Source organism: Trachinotus anak, unplaced genomic scaffold (assembly GCF_046630095.1).
Source record: "Trachinotus anak isolate AG129_WGS33_773 ecotype Australia unplaced genomic scaffold, CSIRO_AGI_Tana_v1 ptg000013l, whole genome shotgun sequence".
In the NCBI taxonomy this organism is placed as follows: domain Eukaryota; kingdom Metazoa; phylum Chordata; class Actinopteri; order Carangiformes; family Carangidae; genus Trachinotus; species Trachinotus anak.
This window is the reverse complement of record NW_027273864.1, coordinates 29,681,872-29,703,407: the sequence shown is the minus strand read 5'-3', so window position 1 is coordinate 29,703,407 and position 21,536 is coordinate 29,681,872. Positions and strand designations below refer to the sequence as shown.

Genomic DNA, 21,536 nt, shown 5'->3' with positions numbered 1-21,536 from the left:
CTGCAAGTTGCCCCGCTGACTCACAGCTTTAAAGGCTCACGTGGAGGAAATTCTCCTCAACACAAGAACACAACAAGCTCCAGTGAGTCCAGAGTCGTCACAGACATCTGATGGGTTGGAAAGTATGAGATCCAGAGAGAGAAGAGACATCCTGACCACCTCCCACCAGGAACGCAGACCATCTCCCATGAGGAAACAATCTCTAACATTTAATTTGTAGTTTGAATACTGCAATTCCAACAGTTACGCCATAGATTTTTTTCACTACCGCAAACCAATTTCCCTCTTTGGACTATTAAAGTGACTGAATTAAATCTTTCTGTGGCGGACCAGTCAGCTGAGAAGTATGAGGTTTTCATGCAGAATATCCCCCTCAACAGAAGATGACGGCACAACAGACATCTTGCTTAAAACAAAAGTTCAACATTTTAAAGGCTGCTTTGGTATTTCCTGGACAGAAGCACAAAGGACCCTCAGGCTCTGCTGACACCCAGGTGAACAATGTGACAAGCAGTGACACTGGTGGTCCTTACAGTGCAGAGCAAAGACTGTGTCCTCACACAGTGCACAGAAAGCACAAAGCTCTGCAGACAAGTTTACACCAGGGTCTAATCAGATCCATGCAATGTTTGGGAAAGTGATATCCTTAAGATTAAAATCGTAAAATCTGGCTCATAACAGAGTGTTGTTTCAACACACAGTTATTAAGCAGTGATTATAAGGAACTGGAAAATGAGCCTGAGGTTTTAACAAGGGAGTCATAAATGTGGGCGTGCTAATATGTCAGATAATACACTTGACTTGGTCCCACAAGACGTTTGACACGTGAGGCAGACTCACATCCAGCTCCTCTCAGTTTTGAAATTCACCAACAGTGAAGTGCTTTGTTTAACTTTCATTGCAATTAGTAAGATGTTTGACGCTCCAGGTTAACGACGACAACATCAATCACACACAACATCTACACAGGAAATTCTGTCATGGTGATCAAGCAGCTGATGATTTAATGATGAATTGTTGGCGGCTTTTGTCTTCTAACCAAGTTGTATTTTATTTGCGTTGGAAAGAGGCCACTTGCTGCAGTTTGGTATCGAGTTACAAAAGGTTACAGACAGAGGGAGAAGTTACGCACGAGCTCTTTAAACTCATTAAATACAGACTGCGGGAACAGTAAATATGAGTCCAGGAACAAACTTTTTTAAAAGGAACGTTTAAGTAGTTTGTGTTTTTCTACTGTAATCTTGATATTCTTGATTGTAGACAGTACAAAGGTCACAGAAAATTAGGTGAATAGAGATTACATGCAAGACAGGTCCCAGGACAGACTCAAACAAGGGACAAATAAGGTGGTTATGAAACAAGACAGACATTGCACTAATCTATGGGAGGACAAAAAGGAATAGCCGACCTGATGAGAGGACAGGGAAAAGTGAGGAGGAGTGGAAGCCTTGCTTTTTATAATAAATCTAATACAAAGTCCAAAGCATGCAAGCACTGAGAAGATGAATGCAAAAAACAGGACATCTGTACACTTCAGTATCAGGGCAGAAAATAGCAGAAATAAGAAAATACAAATGAAATTATTGTTTATTATTGAATTATTATTCAGTTTTTCTGAATAATAATTCAAGAGAATAATTCCTAAATATTTGTACCAGGGGAAACATCAATAGTTTTTCAGTGGTATGGAACAATAACAGGGGACCACACTGAAGTTTGTAAACGTAATTCAATCTGAACAAAATATCATATTAGAAATACCATTACTAATTTCAGTTTTCTGGGAAAGTTGGGAAGTACTTGTGAGAAAAACAAGATATATTTGCTTTAATTCTTTAAGTTTATGATTTTCCTTCAAAGAGAATGTTGAACATCAGAGGATTCAGCAGGCTCCTTGTTGATGAAATGATCATTCAACCAGATCTCTGATGGTTTGGAAAATATGATTTTGCCACTGAGAAGATGCATTGAAACCAGAACACAGACCCGCTCCCATTTTGGTTCGCCTGACTGCCAAACCAGGGCATAGTTGGATGGTCTGACTCTGCCATAAGTTGCTTCAGAGTGCGGTTCCAGCCCAGCTCAGCAGAAAATACCAACACTGAATGGAAAAATGAATAGTATAACACACGAACCCCTGCGGGAGCAGGCTCCTGTTAGCTTTTCCATTCTTGGGAGGTATTTCTCATTCTCGCCTTACATAAAGCTTTAGGCTTTCCTGTTGTGCCTTGTTAGGGTCCATATCATGCAGAGCACAACAAAAAATAAATAATGTTGATTTGACGTCTCCTCTGTGTCTTGTCTGCCTCTCCTGTCTCTGCTTTCCAATTAAGGAGGAAATCTATAATGACACAAAGAGAAAGCTACCAATTCTCACTGACTCTCTGTACCACCTTAAGTCAGACATGACCTTACTACTACAGACTCATCTGTCTTAACAAATCATTCAACAAATTTTCCTGTGGGGTGAGATAATGCCAACTGTTTCCAAGTCAGTTTCCTAGAAATGAGCATCAGTCTCTTGAAACAATACAGAATAAATCTCAGTTGGCTTCATCTGTCTGTTAAAGTCATGTCCTCAAGTCTTTCAGACGTCTGTTGCATAAGTGTCTCTTACGGCTTGTTTCCTCTTTATATAGACATGACAAGGGTACAGAAAGAGCCACAGTGTTCAGTGGTACTGTATTTGACACCTGGTCTACAAAGGGAGAGCTGTCACTGTTGAACAGTGGAAAAGTGGAAAAACATGAGTTGAGAGCAGGGCTGAGCAATTAACTGAAAAAGTATCAAAACCAACTTTCAGAAGCTTTCGCTGACTTAATCTTGCACATCTTGGTTAATTTGGTTAATACTTTCCCCAGCGTGTGTCCATGAACTGTCCCCTTAAAGAATACTACCTCACATTCAGTCATGTGCCTCTGCCACGTCCAACTAACATCAGTCTGCGTTCACTCAAAGCGAAACTGGTGACAAACGCAAACACTGAGCTTCAACCCGAGCGTCTTACACCTTTAAATAATGTTGAGTCTGTCGTTTGGGCAACAACATGGCTTCAGTGAAGACGACAGCAAACAAAACAAAGTCAAATGCAAACACTGCAGAAAAATAATGACCAAAGGTAACAGCACCAATTTCTTTAATCCCTTGGGACACAATCACATTGCTGAACATGTACATGGTTCAAAAAAATAAGAGAGACAGATAAGCACCAAAGTAACTGTAGTAAAAGTTTGAAATAATGGTGATAGTTATTTGAAATCCTGTCACTCAGCCCTAATTAAGAGTGAGAATCTCTGAATAATGATACCAAAGAAGAATAAGGTCTTCAGACATATTTGGATAATCATTTAATAAGTATTTCACACGAGGGTCAGTAATTACCTGTACATCATACTGTCCTGTTGACCATTAAGATCTATCACCTGAGGACAAGCACCTCTACACCTCCAACAACCTCTTCCTTCACTGATGCTTATCGAAACATGCTGTGGCTCTTTGTTTAGGGAGGTCAGCTTCTATCAAGCAGCCAGGTGAAGGAATTCCTTAAACAAACTGAAAGATGGCATCGTCCGTGGTCATGTCATCTCACCTCCATCCTGACTGAAAAGCCAACCAGCACCAGCAGCTGTACAGCCCCACTCTCCCTGTTTAACTGAGAGCAAACAGGCCTCAGTGTAGGAACCATTCATGTTGATGTAAAACATTTAATATGGCAACTAGCCGTGAAGGGAGGGGAGGTGATAGACCCACCAGTATGTTCTATATAAAGTCTGAAGCATTCAGGAGTCTGAAGTTAACTATCCTGGCATCACTTCAAAGTCTCTGATGAGAAGCACATGACTAAAGTCCCAACAATGCCCTTTCAAATCTAGTGTGAGACGTACAAATGGTGTGATCTCAGAGAGAGTCAAGAGCTCTTTCCTGAAACTGAACCTCTCACCCTAACAGCAGAGGTTTTCCGTTGGTGGGGGTGTTCTGGGGGCCGTTTTTTTTTTTTTTTTTTTTTTTTTCTCCTGAAGAAAGGGTGATGCTGTTCTCTGTTCACTGGGAATGTATTGACTGAGAATCCAACTCTCAGCCTTCCAGCTGGATCCTGCTGCTGCTCTGCTTACTGCGTGGGGTTTAAACCAGGACACAAACACACCTGACGGCTGAGGTAGGACACACCCTGGATTTATTAACAAAAAAACAACCTAAACTTTTCACGTTTTTACCTGGTCGATCTGGCATGTTTTATTTTCATAGAGCAGCATCTCTGAAGTGTTAAGGTCAGTTTACAAGACTTCTGCTGGGTGGCTTAAAGGTGGAGGTGTTTCAGTGGAGATACAGGATCATGCTGCAAATTGTAGTCTGAGAATCTTTATTTCACCAGCTGATCTAGGTCTGTATTGGAGGAAAAACTGATGCATTTATGTGACTTGTGACTGATTTGCATGTGAATTTTAGAGGTAAAGAAGATCAAGCTACAGGAATGTTCATGAGTCTACAGATAATTTTTTTAAGAGAACTACATAATGGGCAAACGATGGAGGCTATGATGAAAGGTGATGTTCAATGGTTTGGTTTTATACTGAATGCTGTGCTCATTTATGCATTACTTGCCTGGAGTCTTGATTTAAGTTGATTTGCTTTGATAAAAATGCAAAGTACTTTTCCATGGAGTACAGTGATTACAAGTCTTAAACACAAACACATGAGGGAAACTGTCTGAATCACCTCAAATTTACAAAACTATTTCGAGTACAATGCAGACAGATCTTTCACTGCTATGAGCACTGAAACTAATCAAGTAGACTGAAAATTATATACCAATGATTAATTGTTGTTTGTCACAATTAATTGTCTATTATATATTCAGTGACCATTTCTAAAGCAACAGATATCAAAATGCCAACTGTTCTCCGTATCCAGCTTCGCCATTATGAGGATTTGCTGTTTTACTTTGTATTATTGTAAACTGAATATCTTTGGGTTTACAGCATCATATCCAAAGATGTCATCTTGGGCTCTGATTAACTGGACGCTGGAAATTTTACACTATTATCGACTAGATTTATAGTGTAAATAATTACTAAACAAACCAAGTACCCTTAAAAATAAGTGAGAGATCTCTTATATGGAAAATAATTACACACGGCAGTCACAGGTGGTAGTGAGATATACTGTATGTGTGTCCCGATGGAGGCAGCAACAGCAGGATCACATCCCTCTGGTTTAAATGCAGACTTCTGGAGAACTGAGTATAATTTACCTGCACTAGGCTAACTGCAGTGGAGTGAAACAAATGGTTTTCACAGCTTTTTGATTCAGTTACAAGTAAACACAACATTCTGGGAAGTTTCTCCAACTTACCCCTAAGCTGCAAAACACACATCAAGAAAACAGTGTCTTTTGTGCTAAATGTGCACATGGGGAATAAAAGACAGCCTGGGTGCAGAGAAAGGGTCTGCGCTGAGCAGTATTTGCTGCCGCAGCAGGATGCTTGACCACCACCACATACTTGTGGGTGGACTGAACGATCAACTGAAGGGCGCAGAATCCATCAAGATTACCAGAAGCACGCAACCAGACAAGCTCGGCCTTTCTCTGCAGGCTGTGTGAATATGTAATACAGGAAGATATATAAATCATTTTGTGAATCACCACAGATGGTGAAGAGGTGAGAGCTGGTGAAACATTTATGTTGGCTGCAAGAACTCATTTCCAAAAGAGGCTTTCAGAGCTTCATGGAAACACTGATAGAAAAAACGAGCAGCTTTAACTGAAACTGATCGTTCCAGGAAGTCTGCATGCACTTTCACCATGTACTGTTTTAGCAATATAAAAATCAGGGTGCAAAATTGAAGCTGAACTTGAGCACTGTGGAGCATAATGATTACTATAGTTTCACATGGCTCCAACACTCTAGGCTGGTGGCTGCTGTTAACTTCTACAGCACTCGATAAAACCAGCAACAGGAGGAAATACCACTGTCAGAGATAATATAAATTGTGATTATGGTGATCACTGTGTGTAAATCCACCGCTGTAGTGTGCATTAATATGGGACCAGAGAGTGGCTCCTAAAACCTAGTTACAAATGAAGTGTTTAGATTTATGCATCACCAAATTGAAACAGGTTACACTGCTCACATGGATGTGTTACACGGAGTGGAGAGTAGTTGTTAGTAAATGTTTGCATCCAGTTACTGTCAGGTTGAACTGTCGCATTGCTAACTGAACCAACTGATAAAAGTAATGAACGGTGGCTAATATATGACCCATTTAGACTGAAGAATAAAATATGGTTGACACAACTGACCTGGAAAGATGTTAAATTAGATTTATCAAATTAATAAAAACACTAATTCTTCAGCGACTCCAAAGGTTTCTCTTGTAACCCCGTCAAGGGGTCCCTCCCCCAGGCTGGAAACTTCTGCTCTTAAACAAACAATACCAGATGTTGATCCAAAGCTGCATTTAAAAGGCAATGTGAGCCCACTTGGCTACTGGTAACAGGACCTAAGTTTGGTTGGGTGCAAATTAAATTCCATCTAATCAGGTCGGGTTGGTTCCTGTTGCATTAGTGCAAATTGTGGACCTGTGATGACTTTTCAAAACAATGTGCTCAGCACTGAAGTGATTAAAACTAATGAAACTGTGAAACTGCTTGTTCTCTTTTCAAAAACTATGTAGGAGTCGTTTATGCATTTCAAAGTCCTGGTGAAAAAGGTGGAGAGATTGCACAGGGCTTCGCCCTTTCACACATCACAAACTCTGCAGTTGTGAATGCCATTATAGTGGCTCATTCTTGTGAACAGTGTGAGCTCAGGTAAAAACTAACAGGGTTCTACATTTCTGTTCTGTGATGTCAATGTTGGAATAAAACCGGAGAACAAAAACAATCCTCTGCTTGTCAGTCCCTTGAAATCAGAGTCTAGTCCTGTCTTGTCCTTGGCCTGGTTTGAGAGCTAACCTAACCTTTGTTTTTCCCTACAGCTCTCCCTGGTTACAGTCCTCTAATAAAACCATGAGGGTCTTCCTCCTTCTTTGCCTGCTGGCGTTAGGCAACGCAAAACCCTACGAGCCAATCAATGTCATGGACTTCATGAAAAACTATGACATCATGATGGCGGATTCGGGTGACGATGATGACGATGACGATGATGAGGATGAGGATGAGGATTTCGATGATGACGATGAGAACTGTCCAGCTGGCTGCCACTGCACACCCAGAGTGATGCAGTGCTCTGACCAGGGTTAGAACACACAGTCTGAACACATCTGGATCTACATGTTGCTCTAAACATACTGTAGACAGATAAAAACTAGATACAAATATGGGAGCATTCATATATAATGACAGAGACTTGTATTTTTTTTGTCAAATTATAAAACACTAAGTGAAGTTTGACATTTAAGATTACAAGTATATGCAAATCTGGTATTGTTCTATATTCTTTAAATATCAGCAAATCCCATGTGTTAGTCCTAACGTCAGTTCTTACTCAAACATCCCAACTCTATCTTTGGCCTCAGCCCTAAACCTAAGCCTGGTTCCTCTAGAAGATGCCAAAATGGCTCAAAATACATAGTTTCATTTATTAAAACAGCTGGATGCTGTAGTTTTCAGCAAATGTTACTCAAACAGGAAGAGTAAGGGAATTTGTGGGGACTATTTTCAGTGGCAGATAAATCCACATTTGGTGCTCAAGTACTTCAGTCCAAGTATTTCCAGCAGTGCGATTGTGCATATGGGACTGAGCTGAAATAAACAACACTGCATGTGCTCATAGTAATGAAGGAAAATGACAACCAGTGTATTAGTGTGTCTCACTGATGTGTTTTTAATGGTTTTTGGACAATGGAGCTCTATGGCACAGAGGAATAAGCTATGTCAGACTTTGGATACACAAACCTTGTACACTGATAAATTAATTGTTTTTTGGGGTCTACACGTGATATTTTCTGACAAGCAGAAAAATATTGAATATTCCTATAAATTACAAATCCAGATAAACAACACTTTGCAAACAGTGATGAATATTGCTAACGTACCAATGATCTCGTGCTTAACTATTTTACTGCTGAAGTGTTTCATGTAAGAATCTGACAATATGGATGTTGGAAACTGAAACTGCCAGGGTTGGAGATTACAATATTTCCAGTCTACAATGATAGATAAAACTGTTTTGGCACCTTGCATCAAAGTAAATGTGAATTTTTCACGTAATGTAGCAATGCAGCCTAAAGCCTTCCAACTGTAATTTTCTGCCATTTTCTGCAGCTAAAGTTCAACGAAACTGAACTTTGACCTCAAATACACAGACCTCCACAATGCCTGTCTCATGGGATTGTGGTGCTGATGAGAGGTAGAGGTTATGGTGCCAACAATTTCACTGAGAATAATGGAGAAAAGTTAGCTTTGCACTTCTCTTAATTTCTCTCTACTCTCTGATCCCACTGAGAGAAAAAATAGCAGGACACAGATAAAAAACAACACTAATGTAGTTTGCAGTATCCTAGTTAGCTGCTATGTAGAATTACGTGTTTTGTGCACCACCTCATGCAAACATTTTGATTTTGGTGGGAAACCAGTGTAAAGGGAAAAACATAACAGGGTGTCATTGCATTGGATTACACAGTATTTCTTTTTTCATCCTATTCCCCAGAAAAACAGAAGCAAATATCATCAAATTCACTCCCTCTGCACATCCTGGCCTCTGGACTGTGACTATTTCCACTGTTGAATGACACACAGCCAATGTTTGTTGCACTTACAGTAAAGCAGGGCCTCTCAATATTTAAACACATTAAAGTATCTTTACTGCAACATTACCAGCTAATGTTGCAGTAAAAAGCTAATGTTCCAGAAAAAGCCTGTGGGTCATTGCCACAGTTGTAGACTTGGTTAAACTACAGTATGGCGCACAGACCACAGTGGCTCATAGTCTTGTTTTTGAATCATCATGTATGATCATGTAGTATGTTCACCTGAATCAGAGAAACACTGACACATTATTATTTGAGACCTGGGATGGCAGAGTTTGAATCCGAAAGACCAACTTCTTTTACTTCACTCGTATTTCTCAGTATTTTATGCGTAACACACAGTTGCATGAGCGCTGACTTTCATAACATAGGACTCTAATCAAGCATTTGTGTTTCTGTCGACAGGTTTGATCTCTGTCCCTGAGAAGATTCCTGAAGACACTGTGATGATAGACCTCCAAAACAACGATATCACTGAGATCAAGGAGGATGACTTTAAAGGCCTTCACAAGCTTTACGTAAGAGGCCCTCTATAAATCTTCAGAACTGGTTTACCATGCACATAGTAACACCACAACCCATTCTTGTTAACATTAAACTGACTTAAACATTAGGCATATCTGAAGTCAGTGGAGGTCACTGTCTGACAAAGAGGAAAAGCAGAAGAAACAGATGGAAATGTGAAAGTTGGCAGCTTTTTTTGCAATAATTTGGAGGCCTGTTAGAGTCTTCTACTGGTATATGAACAACATCAAGTTGTGAAAACAAAAAACGGCTAAGTGCCCCCTCTTGTGTTGTTGTTAACATTCTGTCCAGCAACAATACAAGTGAAACTCTTGATTGACTGTGCAGTGTGCATAGATCAGCTCATCTGCTGATGCTGGAATTCAGTAGCTTAAGTCTGAAGGTGATGACATATGAAATATTAAGAAAATACTTTACATGAAATAGTTAACTATTCAGGTATTAAATCTAAAACGCTTGCCCCCTCACAATTTACTGCAAGATAATTCTAGTGTGGGCCTTGTACACCATCTGGGTGCTGCACTGGGCCCTCAGGGTTACACTCTGCCTCTTTCCTTCCACAAACATCACATTATCAAGAATGTAGAAAACAAACATTTGTGTAATCTGTGAATCGGTTTTAAATTGAAGGAGATAAGATGCACAATTTTTATGTGAATCCACATAAAAACACTGCCATCTCTAGAGCCATAACCCTAATGTAGACATCTCAGAAATATAAACATACACAGCCACCATTTGTTCCACTGCACAAGTTTTAATACTTTCAGAGCAAGGCATCAGATATAGTGTTGTACCAATGACTTCCTACTATAGCAGAAAGCTATCTTAATTTGGTTCAAAACTTTAGAAGGAGTTTATTCTGACCCAAATGAATGACAAGTTACCAGACAAAGAGCAGCTCACTAATTTAAGTCAAGTGCAGCCTGCAGCCTTATGAGATGACTGTTCCTTTGTATGAAGCTCCCAGCTGAGGAGTAGGGGCGGATCTGTCTTTGATCTAGTATCTGTTCTCCGCACTGGGAATAAACCACATCAAGGTCTAAAACTTTGTTCTGTATCACAGCAAACCGTGAGAATCTGCAGCCACAGCTCTGTACTACTACAGTGGTTTGTCATCAAGTGTTAAATGGTGCACCTTAGCTAAACCTGTACAGGCTTACATTTTATTTAAAGTTTTTATTTAAAAACGTTACTCATGGACTCCAGTTTTATCAAATCCTTGGTTGTAAATTCATTATTCAAGTACAGAATGAAATCAAAATATGTTCAAAGCTAAAACTATTTTATATTAAGTATATTTCAGCAGCTATAATATCAACATTTGTCATTAACAACAAGGTATTTTCAAGGTATATCCCAACAAAACTATAAATTGTCTCTATATTGCCACACACCGATGGAATGTCAAGCATGACAGTTCATTATCGAACTTGGAAACAGTACTTTGACAAAATAAAAATCATATTATCTTACAACATAACACTATAGGAAAGGCAGCAAAACTCAGTTTGAATCAATTTGGATTTACTTTGATCCCTTTCTCCTACAACAGGGCCTGTTTCTGATCAACAACAAGATCTCCAAGATTCACCCCAAGGCCTTCAGAAACATGGACCATCTCAGACTGCTGTATCTCTCCTACAACCTGCTGACTGAGATCCCTGCTAACCTGCCTCCCAACGTCATTGAACTCCGCTTCCATGAAAACAACATCAACAGGATCCAGAAGGATGCATTTAAAGGCCTGAGGAAACTCCATGTGCTGGGTAAAAACTTGATTCAGTGTCCTGTATCTGATTGGGAGTAATCACTGTTCTTGAAAGCCAGGTGTTTCCAGTCCTTTGCCAAGAAGAAATCTGCAGCAGTTCCTTCTTCTTTAACCTCAGAGAAGTAATGAATGATCAATTTAGTTTAATCTTTGGTTTGGTAAACTGCAGAGCCAACAAGTCTTCATACCCACACCACAAAAGAGGTTGTCTGACATAAAAAAAAGATTGTGGTCATGGTTCAAGGGATGTTAATCACGATGCATCAAAGTCAGACAATTTGTATGTACACCCAACCACCAACCCCAACCTCTTTACTAATAAGGTTTGGCAATGCTATTGACAAAGTCACATCAGTTCGGTCTATGAGACAGAAGTCATTATTCCCACAACCACAAGAGGTCCAAATTACACCGAATCCACATTTTTGTGAGGAACACACCAACAACCATGCTAACTTAAAGTGTATGGGAACATGTCTGTATATACAGTATGCTATACAGTACTGCATGAATGTCCACTCTGCTGTCCACATCAACCTGATGGTTGCTGACATCCTTAGTACATCAGCGATGTCTATAGACTAGTACAAACCTGGAGGTTTAGTACAATAATCATTGGCTGTACGGCTTTGTGGTAAATAAGTTACCACACTATAATATTTTAGAAATACTTTAAATGTAACATGCAGTGCAGGGAGTTCCTCTGATTGACAAAAGAACGTTGAATGACATTCAAAAAGAGACTAAGACACCGAGAGCTGTGTCTTGGTACACTGTCATTTTGGATAAGGACTTATACTACAGATAATGTTGAATGAAATAATATTGACATTGACAGTAACAGACTGAACTTAAGTTCTTATTTCAATTAAGTCAAGCTTTAATTAGTTATCAATCCATCACCCAGATGACTTTTGTCAAAGTAAGAAGATTTTTTGATGACTTGTTAATAAGAATAACATGTAAATAAAGTCGATCAATCAGTGGTAAAAACGTCTTAACAACACATCTTCAGTAACTGACTTGATGTATGCTGTCTGCTGAAATCAGGAGATATAATGGATAATTGATAATCAACCCAAATGTTTTGTGCTTGTCCAACAGAGCTGGGTGCCAACCCTCTCACCAACAGTGGGATTGAGCTGGGAGCGTTTAATGGCTTGTCGACTCTGTATATTGGAATAGCAGAGGCCAAGCTAACTGCTGTACCAAAAGGTAGAAGACCACTCACCTCATGTTATCCTGATTTAAACAAACTTAAGTTCTCTCCTTCAGTCACCCACCTACAACTCTTACCACACAGGACCTAAACTGTAATACTAAATAAGGCATAATCACTAATAATGTCTGTTAATATGATTCTCTGATTTAACAGGTTTGTTTTTGAATCATTATTAAAAGAAAGTAATGAACTTAAGCTTTCTTACTACCGAGGTCTTTAGATTATGTTTGATGTTTTTTATGTCTCCTAGACTTCCCATCCTCCATCACAGAGCTGAGCCTGGCCTACAACAAGATCTCTAAGGTGGAGATAGAAGACTTCATCAGATATAAAAATCTGCAGAGGTGAAAACCAGCCACATTTTACCCAAGAGACATTTCCAAAGACATTCTTCAATAGCCAATTTTTTTGTCCAGGCTGTTGCTCAAATTAATCTGACTCTTCTTCAGAAGTCCACTTTGAGTGCTTTTCTTACTGTATATTGAAGGTAAACTGGTAAACAAAGAATCAGTTTTAAATAGTAATTAATTTGCAAACTTTGGCAATTCATTTCACACAGTTTCACAATACACAGACATTTAATGGCAAACACTCACTGTTAACATTCAAAAGCTACACTTACACCAAAATTTAAACAAATCATCTATCTTTATACAATGTGTTAATATAAAGCTTTCATATAACATCATGTGTGTTCTTTCAGGTACCTGGTAGTTTAAAACGAAAGTCCACACAGTGACTTTGTTTTCTGTGTGTTCAAGTTAGACTGGGAGACTAAATATAGGCATGTCTTTTTCAGTGTGTTGTATAAATCTGTTATTACTTAATTACTGCAGTTGACCAATCGTATTCACAAGTAATGACACCTGATCAATTTATCTTTTGCCATTTTCCAGGCTAGGACTAAGTTTTAACCAGATCAAGTTTGTAGAAAATGGCAGCCTTGTCAGCATCCCAAACATCCGTGAGATCCACTTGGACAACAACCGTCTGAAAAAGGTCCCACCAGGCCTCAGCTCCCTGCGCTACCTCCAGGTGAGATACAGACACTTTAACAAAGGTGGCTCTGATCAGTAGACTGAAGTGCATGTTCCAAAACCGACAGACCTATTTCCAAAGTCATCTGGGTTTAACTGAGAGCAGAGCTAAACATATGAGCGTCTGAGATACTGCATATAGTCACTGTGCCCATGGCTGGAGGCTGACAAGTAGCTCCAAGACAACTTCTGTTATAACAAGAACGTGTCCTTTTTACATTTCTATTTCTACAAATCAAACAGCTTTGGAGGTAGATGTTTTTATTTGTTTTCACCTGTGTCCTGTCTGTTGGTTTGTTTGCTTGTTTTTCAGAAGGATTATGCAAAAAGTACTAAACTGATTTGTTACAAACTTGGAGGAGGGATGAGGGAAGGGCCAGAAGTTTGGTGCCAATCTGTCTGAAGGAGCAGATCCAGGATTTTTTTTTTTTATCACTCTCCTTAACAGCTAGATAGGGCATGTGTAGGATTGTGTGCCTTGGCGCCTATGCGCTCTGCTGTGTGCCATTATAGTTCTCTTTGGATTGAGCTAGGATGGCAATTTTTTTGTGTTACTGGACTAAACATATCCTGGATCATCTGTACACACCCCACAGAGATTAATATTTAAAAAGTACCAAAGGCAGCAGGTTAAATAACATAAGTAGCTCAGACCTCCTTCTCCCAGGCCATGTTCTCCAGCTTCTCTTAGAGGATCCTGAGGTATTCCTAAACCGGATGGGATATAAAATCCCTCATATGGGTTCTGGGTTTGACTGCAGTGTCCTACCAGCTGTAGGTGCCTAAAACACCTCCAGAGAAAAGCATTCAGTTCACATGAATTTAACTTCCTCAAGGAGGTCATCTTAATCAATGTTCCTCTCACTGCAAACTCCTTCCAGATGAGTTCCCCTCCCCGTTTCTGAAACTGAGCCCAGCAAAGAAAACATGTTTCAACTTCTTGTATCTATTATCTCATTATGTACCCTTCCCAAAGTTTACCATCATAGAGAGCTGAATATAAATCAACAGCTAAATTGAGAAGTTTGTCTTCAGAACCAGCTTCCTTCTTATCACAAAAACCAGGAACAGTGCCTGGAGCTGCTGATGCTTCACCAGTACAACACCTGATGATCTCATGCTTCAACTTACCCTCATACTGTAAGATACTCAAATGTTTTCACCTAGGGCAACAACTCACTAGAAGGGTTCGGCAAGACGGCAAACCAGAGGATTTTTTTTGCTACAAAATGATGTTTAACTTTCCAACTTGTAACTCAGTCCACCTCAGTCTTTCTTCCCTGGTCAAAAGGTTGTGACCTTTAAAGCAGCATGAGAACAGAACTCCAAATCATGGTTTGTTTACTGAGCAGAAAAATAACTGATTAAAAAACAAATCCTCTCTGTGCAGGTGATCTTCCTCCATGGCAACAAAATCAGCAGTGTGGGAGTCAACGACTTCTGTCCCATCAGGTCCAGTGTCAAGAAGAACCTGTACACAGGCATCAGTCTGTTTGCCAATCCTGTTAAATACTGGGACATCCAGCCAGCCACCTTCCGCTGTGTGACCGGGCGGAGAGGAGTTCAGCTTGGAAACTTCAGAAAGTAGGGAGTGAAAACGAGGCATTCCAGATAGTTCAGAAATGGAGAACTGCCAATGTCCTTGTTACAGTATAAGGAAGGAGCTGGAAGTAATTTAGATAGATTAAAAAAGATGAAATTGTAAGTCTAAAGTGTTAGCTATTCAGGAAATGAGAGAAAATTTCATTATTTCATTCTCATATACTAGAACCTATAGTACATGTTGTTGAATGTTTGTACAATTTACACAAAAAAGTTCTCAGATGGGGAAAAAAAACAAAAAGAAAACTCTAGTCTGGATATTAGCGCTGATAATGAATTTTACTTCATAAACTACAACCCTAAGAAAAATTCATCAGTTCCAGTCAGTATACAGGGGGTGGAAATCATAACACGAACAGCTGAATATTATGATGAAATTCACAGAGGAGCCCTGACTACCTTTGTGTGGTACAATCTGTGAGGTGACCTTCACCTTTTGCTGTGTAAACTTTCCTGGGAATAAAGCGCCTCCTCCTGGTCACTTGTAGAGAAAAACCACCCGGTGACTTGACTTGAATAGTATTACATGCTGATGCCTTTTTAATGAAGAGATTCATTTTAGTTCTGTTCTTTCTAGTTTATAAATAAGACAACTTTATAATAATAATGAGATACAGTTTAGTAGAAAAGTTTAAGTTTTTTTTCACTTCATATTTAACTTACATTTCTTAACAACAAAGAACAAAATAGAACAAAGTTTTTTCCACTTTTGTTATTTCCTTATATATTACTGCATAGTGATGCCTTTTAAGTTGTGGCATTGAAATTTCCATAGAAGAATCACTATTGGTCAGAGCTGTGACTTAAAGACCATTTCCACTTAAACTAAAACATATTTTCCTTCCAGCAGAGGCCTGTGCAGTCAGTGAATGTGGCTGGTATTATTTAGTGCAAAAAGTCACTTTAAAGTCCCATGCCTGTCTTCATGTGGATGTTTTACATTATCTCATTGCATGTCTGTATTGTCTTCAATTAGAAGCTGAAAGCTACATGTCAGACTGGATTATACATTGTCCTTGATGGAAACATGTCCTCTGCAGGGCTGGGGATTATCTGTAACTGACCTAAAATTTATCCTGAAGATCAGTTTGATTTAATAACCTATAGCAACCAAAGTGAACTATAGTGGATGTCAAAAATTAAAGCAGGTAATGTAACTCCCAACACAGAATGTCTGAGAGCATATTCTTTACAAATATGTTCCTGCTTCCTCCCATGTTCTCTCCTTCAAAATGGTGCTATATTTATTTAGTATGTCTTTAAATAAACCTGGAACTCCTCCCCATTTATGTCTTGACTTTTTGTCAAAATGAAAGTAGATGTGAGTCGGTAAGTTCACATTTGATCTTATTACTTCAGCTGTCATTGTCATATCTTCTTGTCCTCTAGGATGAACTTGTGATTTTAGGATATATTAATAATATTTTGACTCGATTTAACATAATGAATAATTGGGGTTCATGTGATGGCAAGCTAGAGAAACAACAGGTCTGTAACTATTGATTAAACATGCAATTATCATGTACTGATACTACTACTGAATAAGAGTTTAAGTCACTTACTAAGCGCAATAGGGACTGATTTATTCCTGTACAATTTGTTTTTACATTGTAAAACTGTGTTTAAATGAATTCAAATCTCACACCAAACTGAGAAAGTAATATTTGGATTGCATTCTTAGAACGGCTGAAACTAACTTTTTACTTTTTATTTTACTAATTGACATCTTGTTTTGTTCAACCAACAGTCCAACATCCAGAGATTTTCAGTTTTGTGATGATAAAAAACAAGAACGAAAAAAAAAGAAAAAAAAAAACCCAGTAAATGCTCACATTGGAGAATCTGGAACCAACAAATGTTTGGCAATTTAGCTTGAAAAATAACTTCAACAGTTACTAGGTGATAAAAATTATTGGTGATCAATTATCTTTGATTGACTAATCAGTTAATGAAAATCATCTGAGTAATATGTTTTCTTGATAATCACAGCCAGTATCTTTTGTTTGTAAGTAAAGCTTAGTGACCACTTTAGACAAAAAGTGCTTCTCCTCTCTCTCGCGTTGGTTTCCCCAGTAAGCAGAGGAGGCGGAGATGAGCTATTCCTTTACCCACCAGCAGATGTCACTGCATACTAAAGAGTTACTGGCAGTTCCCCTGGCGACTGATCCAGGAGAATCAAGACAACCCGAATGACTGGTTTAGATTTTAGTTCAATAATGCTGAGAAACTGTGGCTTTCTGGGTGACTGTCCCTCCATTCTGCAGCAAACAGGATAACACAATGGATCTATTGTTTCTACTTGAAAAATAAGGAACTCTGTAGTAGCCAGACTTACTTGGTGAAAAGATGATAGGTCTCAAAAATCTTCAAATAACCCCTTTAAGTAACTTCACCTACAAGCCTTTTTTAATTGTATCACAGCATTGCATACAATTCTTTAAACTTTTGTTACAACTTTTAATTAATACCATATGGTGTGCTATTTACAATGACCATTCATGCCAAGGATTTCATGTTTTCATTGAAGATAGCAATAAATATTTTTGTACTGTGGATTACAGTCATGTATTTCCAAAATTTAAAATCGCTAATTTAAAACTCTGACATTTGCTCATTAACTTTCTTGCTGAGAGTTAGATGAGAGCATCTCTCTCCTCTGTACAGTAACTATGAAGCTACAGTCAGCAGCTGTTAGCTTAACTTAACATGAGGACTGGAAACAAGGGGAAACAGCAAGCTTGACTCTGTCCCAAGCAAAATCAACCTGTCCCTGCAGACCAGTTTTTAGAGAACTGACGGCGAACACAACTCAGCCCCGACCACATATCTGTTCAGAAACCTACATAAAAACCAGCAAGGCCTCAGTCTTCTCAGCAGACTGGATCAGCATATTTTATTTTTTCACTTGATAATGAGTAGCTATTTGTACACTGCAGAAATGACTGAATTACTGATACATTAATGTGATTGGATTTTTTATGTCCTGTTCAGACTCATAAATCAAATCATCATCAAAAGTCTGAAAACTGCACAGAATTGTGTTTAATCTTTGTCTTGTTCTAATTTGCTTGAATTGTGCTAGAGATTTTAATTGACTTGGGGGCAGGGCAACAAGCTGTCAATGTAGTATCACCTTTTAAGCCTCATATTTGTTAAACATTGATTAAGCATGTTAGCGCTACAGAGTTGTTGATAATGCTCTGGGTTCATCACTACGAGCTACACGAGGTATCACTGCTTCCTTAACGTGATGTAATGTGATGCTGCTGTTGGTTCTTCATCTGTGGCATAAACCGGTGAGAGATCTGTCTTGTGTAAAACAATGAGCTGCCAGTTATGGAAAGAAAGGCAGTGTCATTTAACCATTGTCCAGCAAATTTAAGTGCCCATCATATTGGGTCCTTACAGAAGTTGCTTCAAATGAGCGTTGAGGCTGGAAACAAAGCGTTACTCATTCTTGCCTCGCTGACAAAAAGAATTCAAACTGGGAGACGCACATACAGGAATAATGAATGTGATGAAACCAATGTGAAAACTCGACAGGCTGTGTGTGTTTTCTTTGCCCTCTCAGTCTCTGTGGGAGGCCCCCGTCAAACAGCAGCCAGCTCCCTGCAGACTCTCAGAAATCCAACACCTGCCAGCTGCCTTCATCATATCCATCTTTACCAGAAATTGATATCTGCAGTCTGCAGAAAATGAGAGCACACGGAACAGTGCTATCACACAATGCTGGGGATGGTTTGCTGCTCCACTGGTTTGTCTTTTTAAATGAAGACTCGTTTTGCTGTGGGTGGGGTGGAGGGGAGCTGCCTCTCTCTTTCTTCAGGAAACATATGGAACAGATCTGCCGGTTGGCCAGGCCTCTTTCTGCCACGTCTCACAGCCACAGCCACAGCCACACACACACACACACATACACACACACACACACATACACAAAAATTGTCCTCACTTCAGGGCTTTTACCTCTCTTCACCCTCTGCTTTTGCTCTTTTCTATCTTCTTCGTTACTCATGTCATCTCCTCTCCACCCTCCCCTCTGTCTCCCATCCAGGACTTCTCTCTGCCAGTCTTCCATCCTGCACAGATGAGTCTTTCAGCTAGTGAAGTTAGTTAGATTAATGAACTGATTAACAATATGAGGATGCTTTCCATGATAAAGTAGAGGACATGTTAGTTATGTCCCTATTCAGTTGGCGCCTGCTTCAAAGTGTGAACTAACCAGATCATAACAGTTTAACAAGATCGGTCCGGTTCCAAACACTAAGAAAATGGCAGCTGACAAAGGAAGCTTTCTTTTGCCTGAATTTCTAAGACATAGTTTGTGTCTCCTAATTGTGACAATCAGTATCCACTGAGTGTCACTATTCAGTTCAATTCTTCTCAATCTATAGTTAGAAATTTGTCACTCACCACATGAGTTATACAGGGTTCGCTTCACTTCTTATTGTGCTATTTGCAGTGATTAATCAGAGCAGCACATCACAGTGTCAAGAACTTTTTTTTTGACTAGTTTTGAAAAAGGCAAGACAAATGACTCAATCAGGTGTGAGGAAAAACTCACTGCTGCACTGCAGGTCAGATACCAGACCTAAGTTTGATTATCACTGGCTAAACGAAATGTTTTAGAGTCTGCATTGAGTTGAAGTTAGTTTCAAGTTCACACCGACCAACTGCGAAATGGTATTTTTACTTGGTACAAACCCAAACAACTAATTATGACAATCCACAATTGGATTATGATCAATTATGATCTATTAATGTGAATCAACTATTTAAAAAACAATTTCAGTACTAAATGGTCACTCTTCAGCCCCTCTCTTACATGTTTGCATTGAGCTACTGTTCATCAGAATCTGCTGTATTTCTTTATCTAATTCTGTGTTACAGCGGTGATAAAATATACGCATAAAGATAACTAAAGTCTTATCAGTCCCATCTTTAACTCATTTTCCTCCTTTAGTCGGCTCCTCCTCACCAGGCCATAAGAAGTTCTTTCAGGTGAAAAGCTGCTGCACACTTTCTTTTTTCTTTTGGTAAAAACTGTAAATCCATGATGTGTGTAGGATTTATTGTGTCTTCTCAGGAACATGCCTACTTTAAAGGCTGTTTAACTGCCCGAGGTGATAAATCAGTTGTCCCTCTCTGTACTTCAAATATTTTAAATCCAAAAACAACAAATTCAGATCACTTTCCCAAGCTTCTGTCCTCTCCTCCTCTTCAGCCTCCCTTAGTCATTAAACAACTTTAAACAACTTTTTCTCAGCAAGGACCCCTTCATGTATAAGCCATAAAGCAAGGCATGCCATATGATTATGTCACAGGCACAGATGATAAAATGTAGATGGAGTGGAAGCCACAGCAGCTCCAGAGTTGGACTGCACCAAAGAGGACCAACTATAAAATTTTATAGCTCTTACACTCTGATTGCATGACAGATTTAAAATTGGTCTAAATACAACAGTGTTAACAATGTCAGACGTGCTGTTCTTTAAGTTCATAATCCAGTCTGACTCTTCATAATGCACTGACTTTACACTGACAGTTCAGGAGGTTTCATTTTTTTAAACTTGGCTGCACCTTTGAAGTGGTTGGAGCAAAATGAGACTCTAACCTGCTGAATGAGTTTGATGGTAATTAGTTATTTGATGCCCAGAGTGTCTGAAATATTTTCCATCAAAGAAATTTTGGCAGAAACATTAGGATTTTATGGTTTGCCATTTTTAGCCTTATTTTTGATATGTTTGTCTTCAGAGGATGCAGTGAATGACCTTGATTAGGCTGTGAGCCTGGGAGAAGCTGGTTAGAGGCCAACAAAAGAGGCAGAAGAGGCACAGAGGGAGCTCAGGTTTCTGGAGTACAAACTTAGGACAAAGACAGCCGTGGTAGAGTCATCAGGCAGGAGAGGGTCACTGCTCCTCTGATTGAAGACCCCAAAACCTCATCATTCCCTTCACAACTCACTGATGATTTCAAGACCACTGAAATATTAAACTACCTTCTAATTCTCATTAACTCCAGTAAGAATAATGTCATAGTTTCCTTTCATAAAGCTGGTGTTCCATCATTTAAAGGACGTCCTGGTCAAATAGTAGAAAGGTCACACAGCTCTGCTTCTTCCTGCTATTGCAAACTTCCCCTCAAAAGCTACAGATGAGTCCTTCCTCTGCAGAGGAGAAAGAAGTAAAGCCCATACGGCAGTGTCGTTTCAGGAGAGTGGATGAGGATGGCTGAAACATGCAAGACGAGAAAGTTGAAGCAGGAATTGGGTGTGTAAACTGCAGTGGGTGTTTAAGACAGACAGTTTGTGCCAACAATTCACCTGTATTTTCTTCTTTATTTCCTTGTCTAACCTCAAAGTTTGAGTCCAACCTCTCTGATCGTCAGACTGCTCGTCTTTCTTGGCGCATCAGACAAAAAGCTTCTGCTGTAGGCCCACCAATCGTTACAGGTAAAATCCAAACCAAGTATTTGCTGCTTCAGCTATTACGTCTGTAAAGCGTCTATCAAAAGGTGCGAGGAAACTCAATGACACCCGTAAAACTTTAGAATATTTCCACAATAAGCCGGCTAAATTTAAAAACACATACTTTTCTCTTGTCTTTGGCCCCCTGTCCACATTACACCGC

The 21,536-nt window shown here is 39.3% G+C and overlaps 2 protein-coding genes across 3 annotated transcripts in view; one reads left to right on the top strand and one right to left on the bottom strand.

Annotated features, from left to right (window-relative positions):
• The window catches only part of cenpp (centromere protein P), an 89,897-nt gene that overhangs the window by 30,130 nt on the left and 38,231 nt on the right, over positions 1–21,536 (bottom strand). The window lies entirely within an intron of this gene.
• On the top strand, positions 3,726–16,192 carry aspn (asporin (LRR class 1)). Its single transcript, XM_071494865.1, has 8 exons — positions 3,726–4,156; positions 6,978–7,237; positions 9,156–9,268; positions 10,831–11,044; positions 12,151–12,261; positions 12,519–12,612; positions 13,165–13,303; positions 14,696–16,192. The coding sequence occupies exons 2-8, from the start codon at positions 7,009–7,011 to the stop codon at positions 14,891–14,893; spliced, it is 1,098 nt and encodes a 365-aa protein (XP_071350966.1). The 5' UTR covers positions 3,726–4,156; positions 6,978–7,008; the 3' UTR covers positions 14,894–16,192.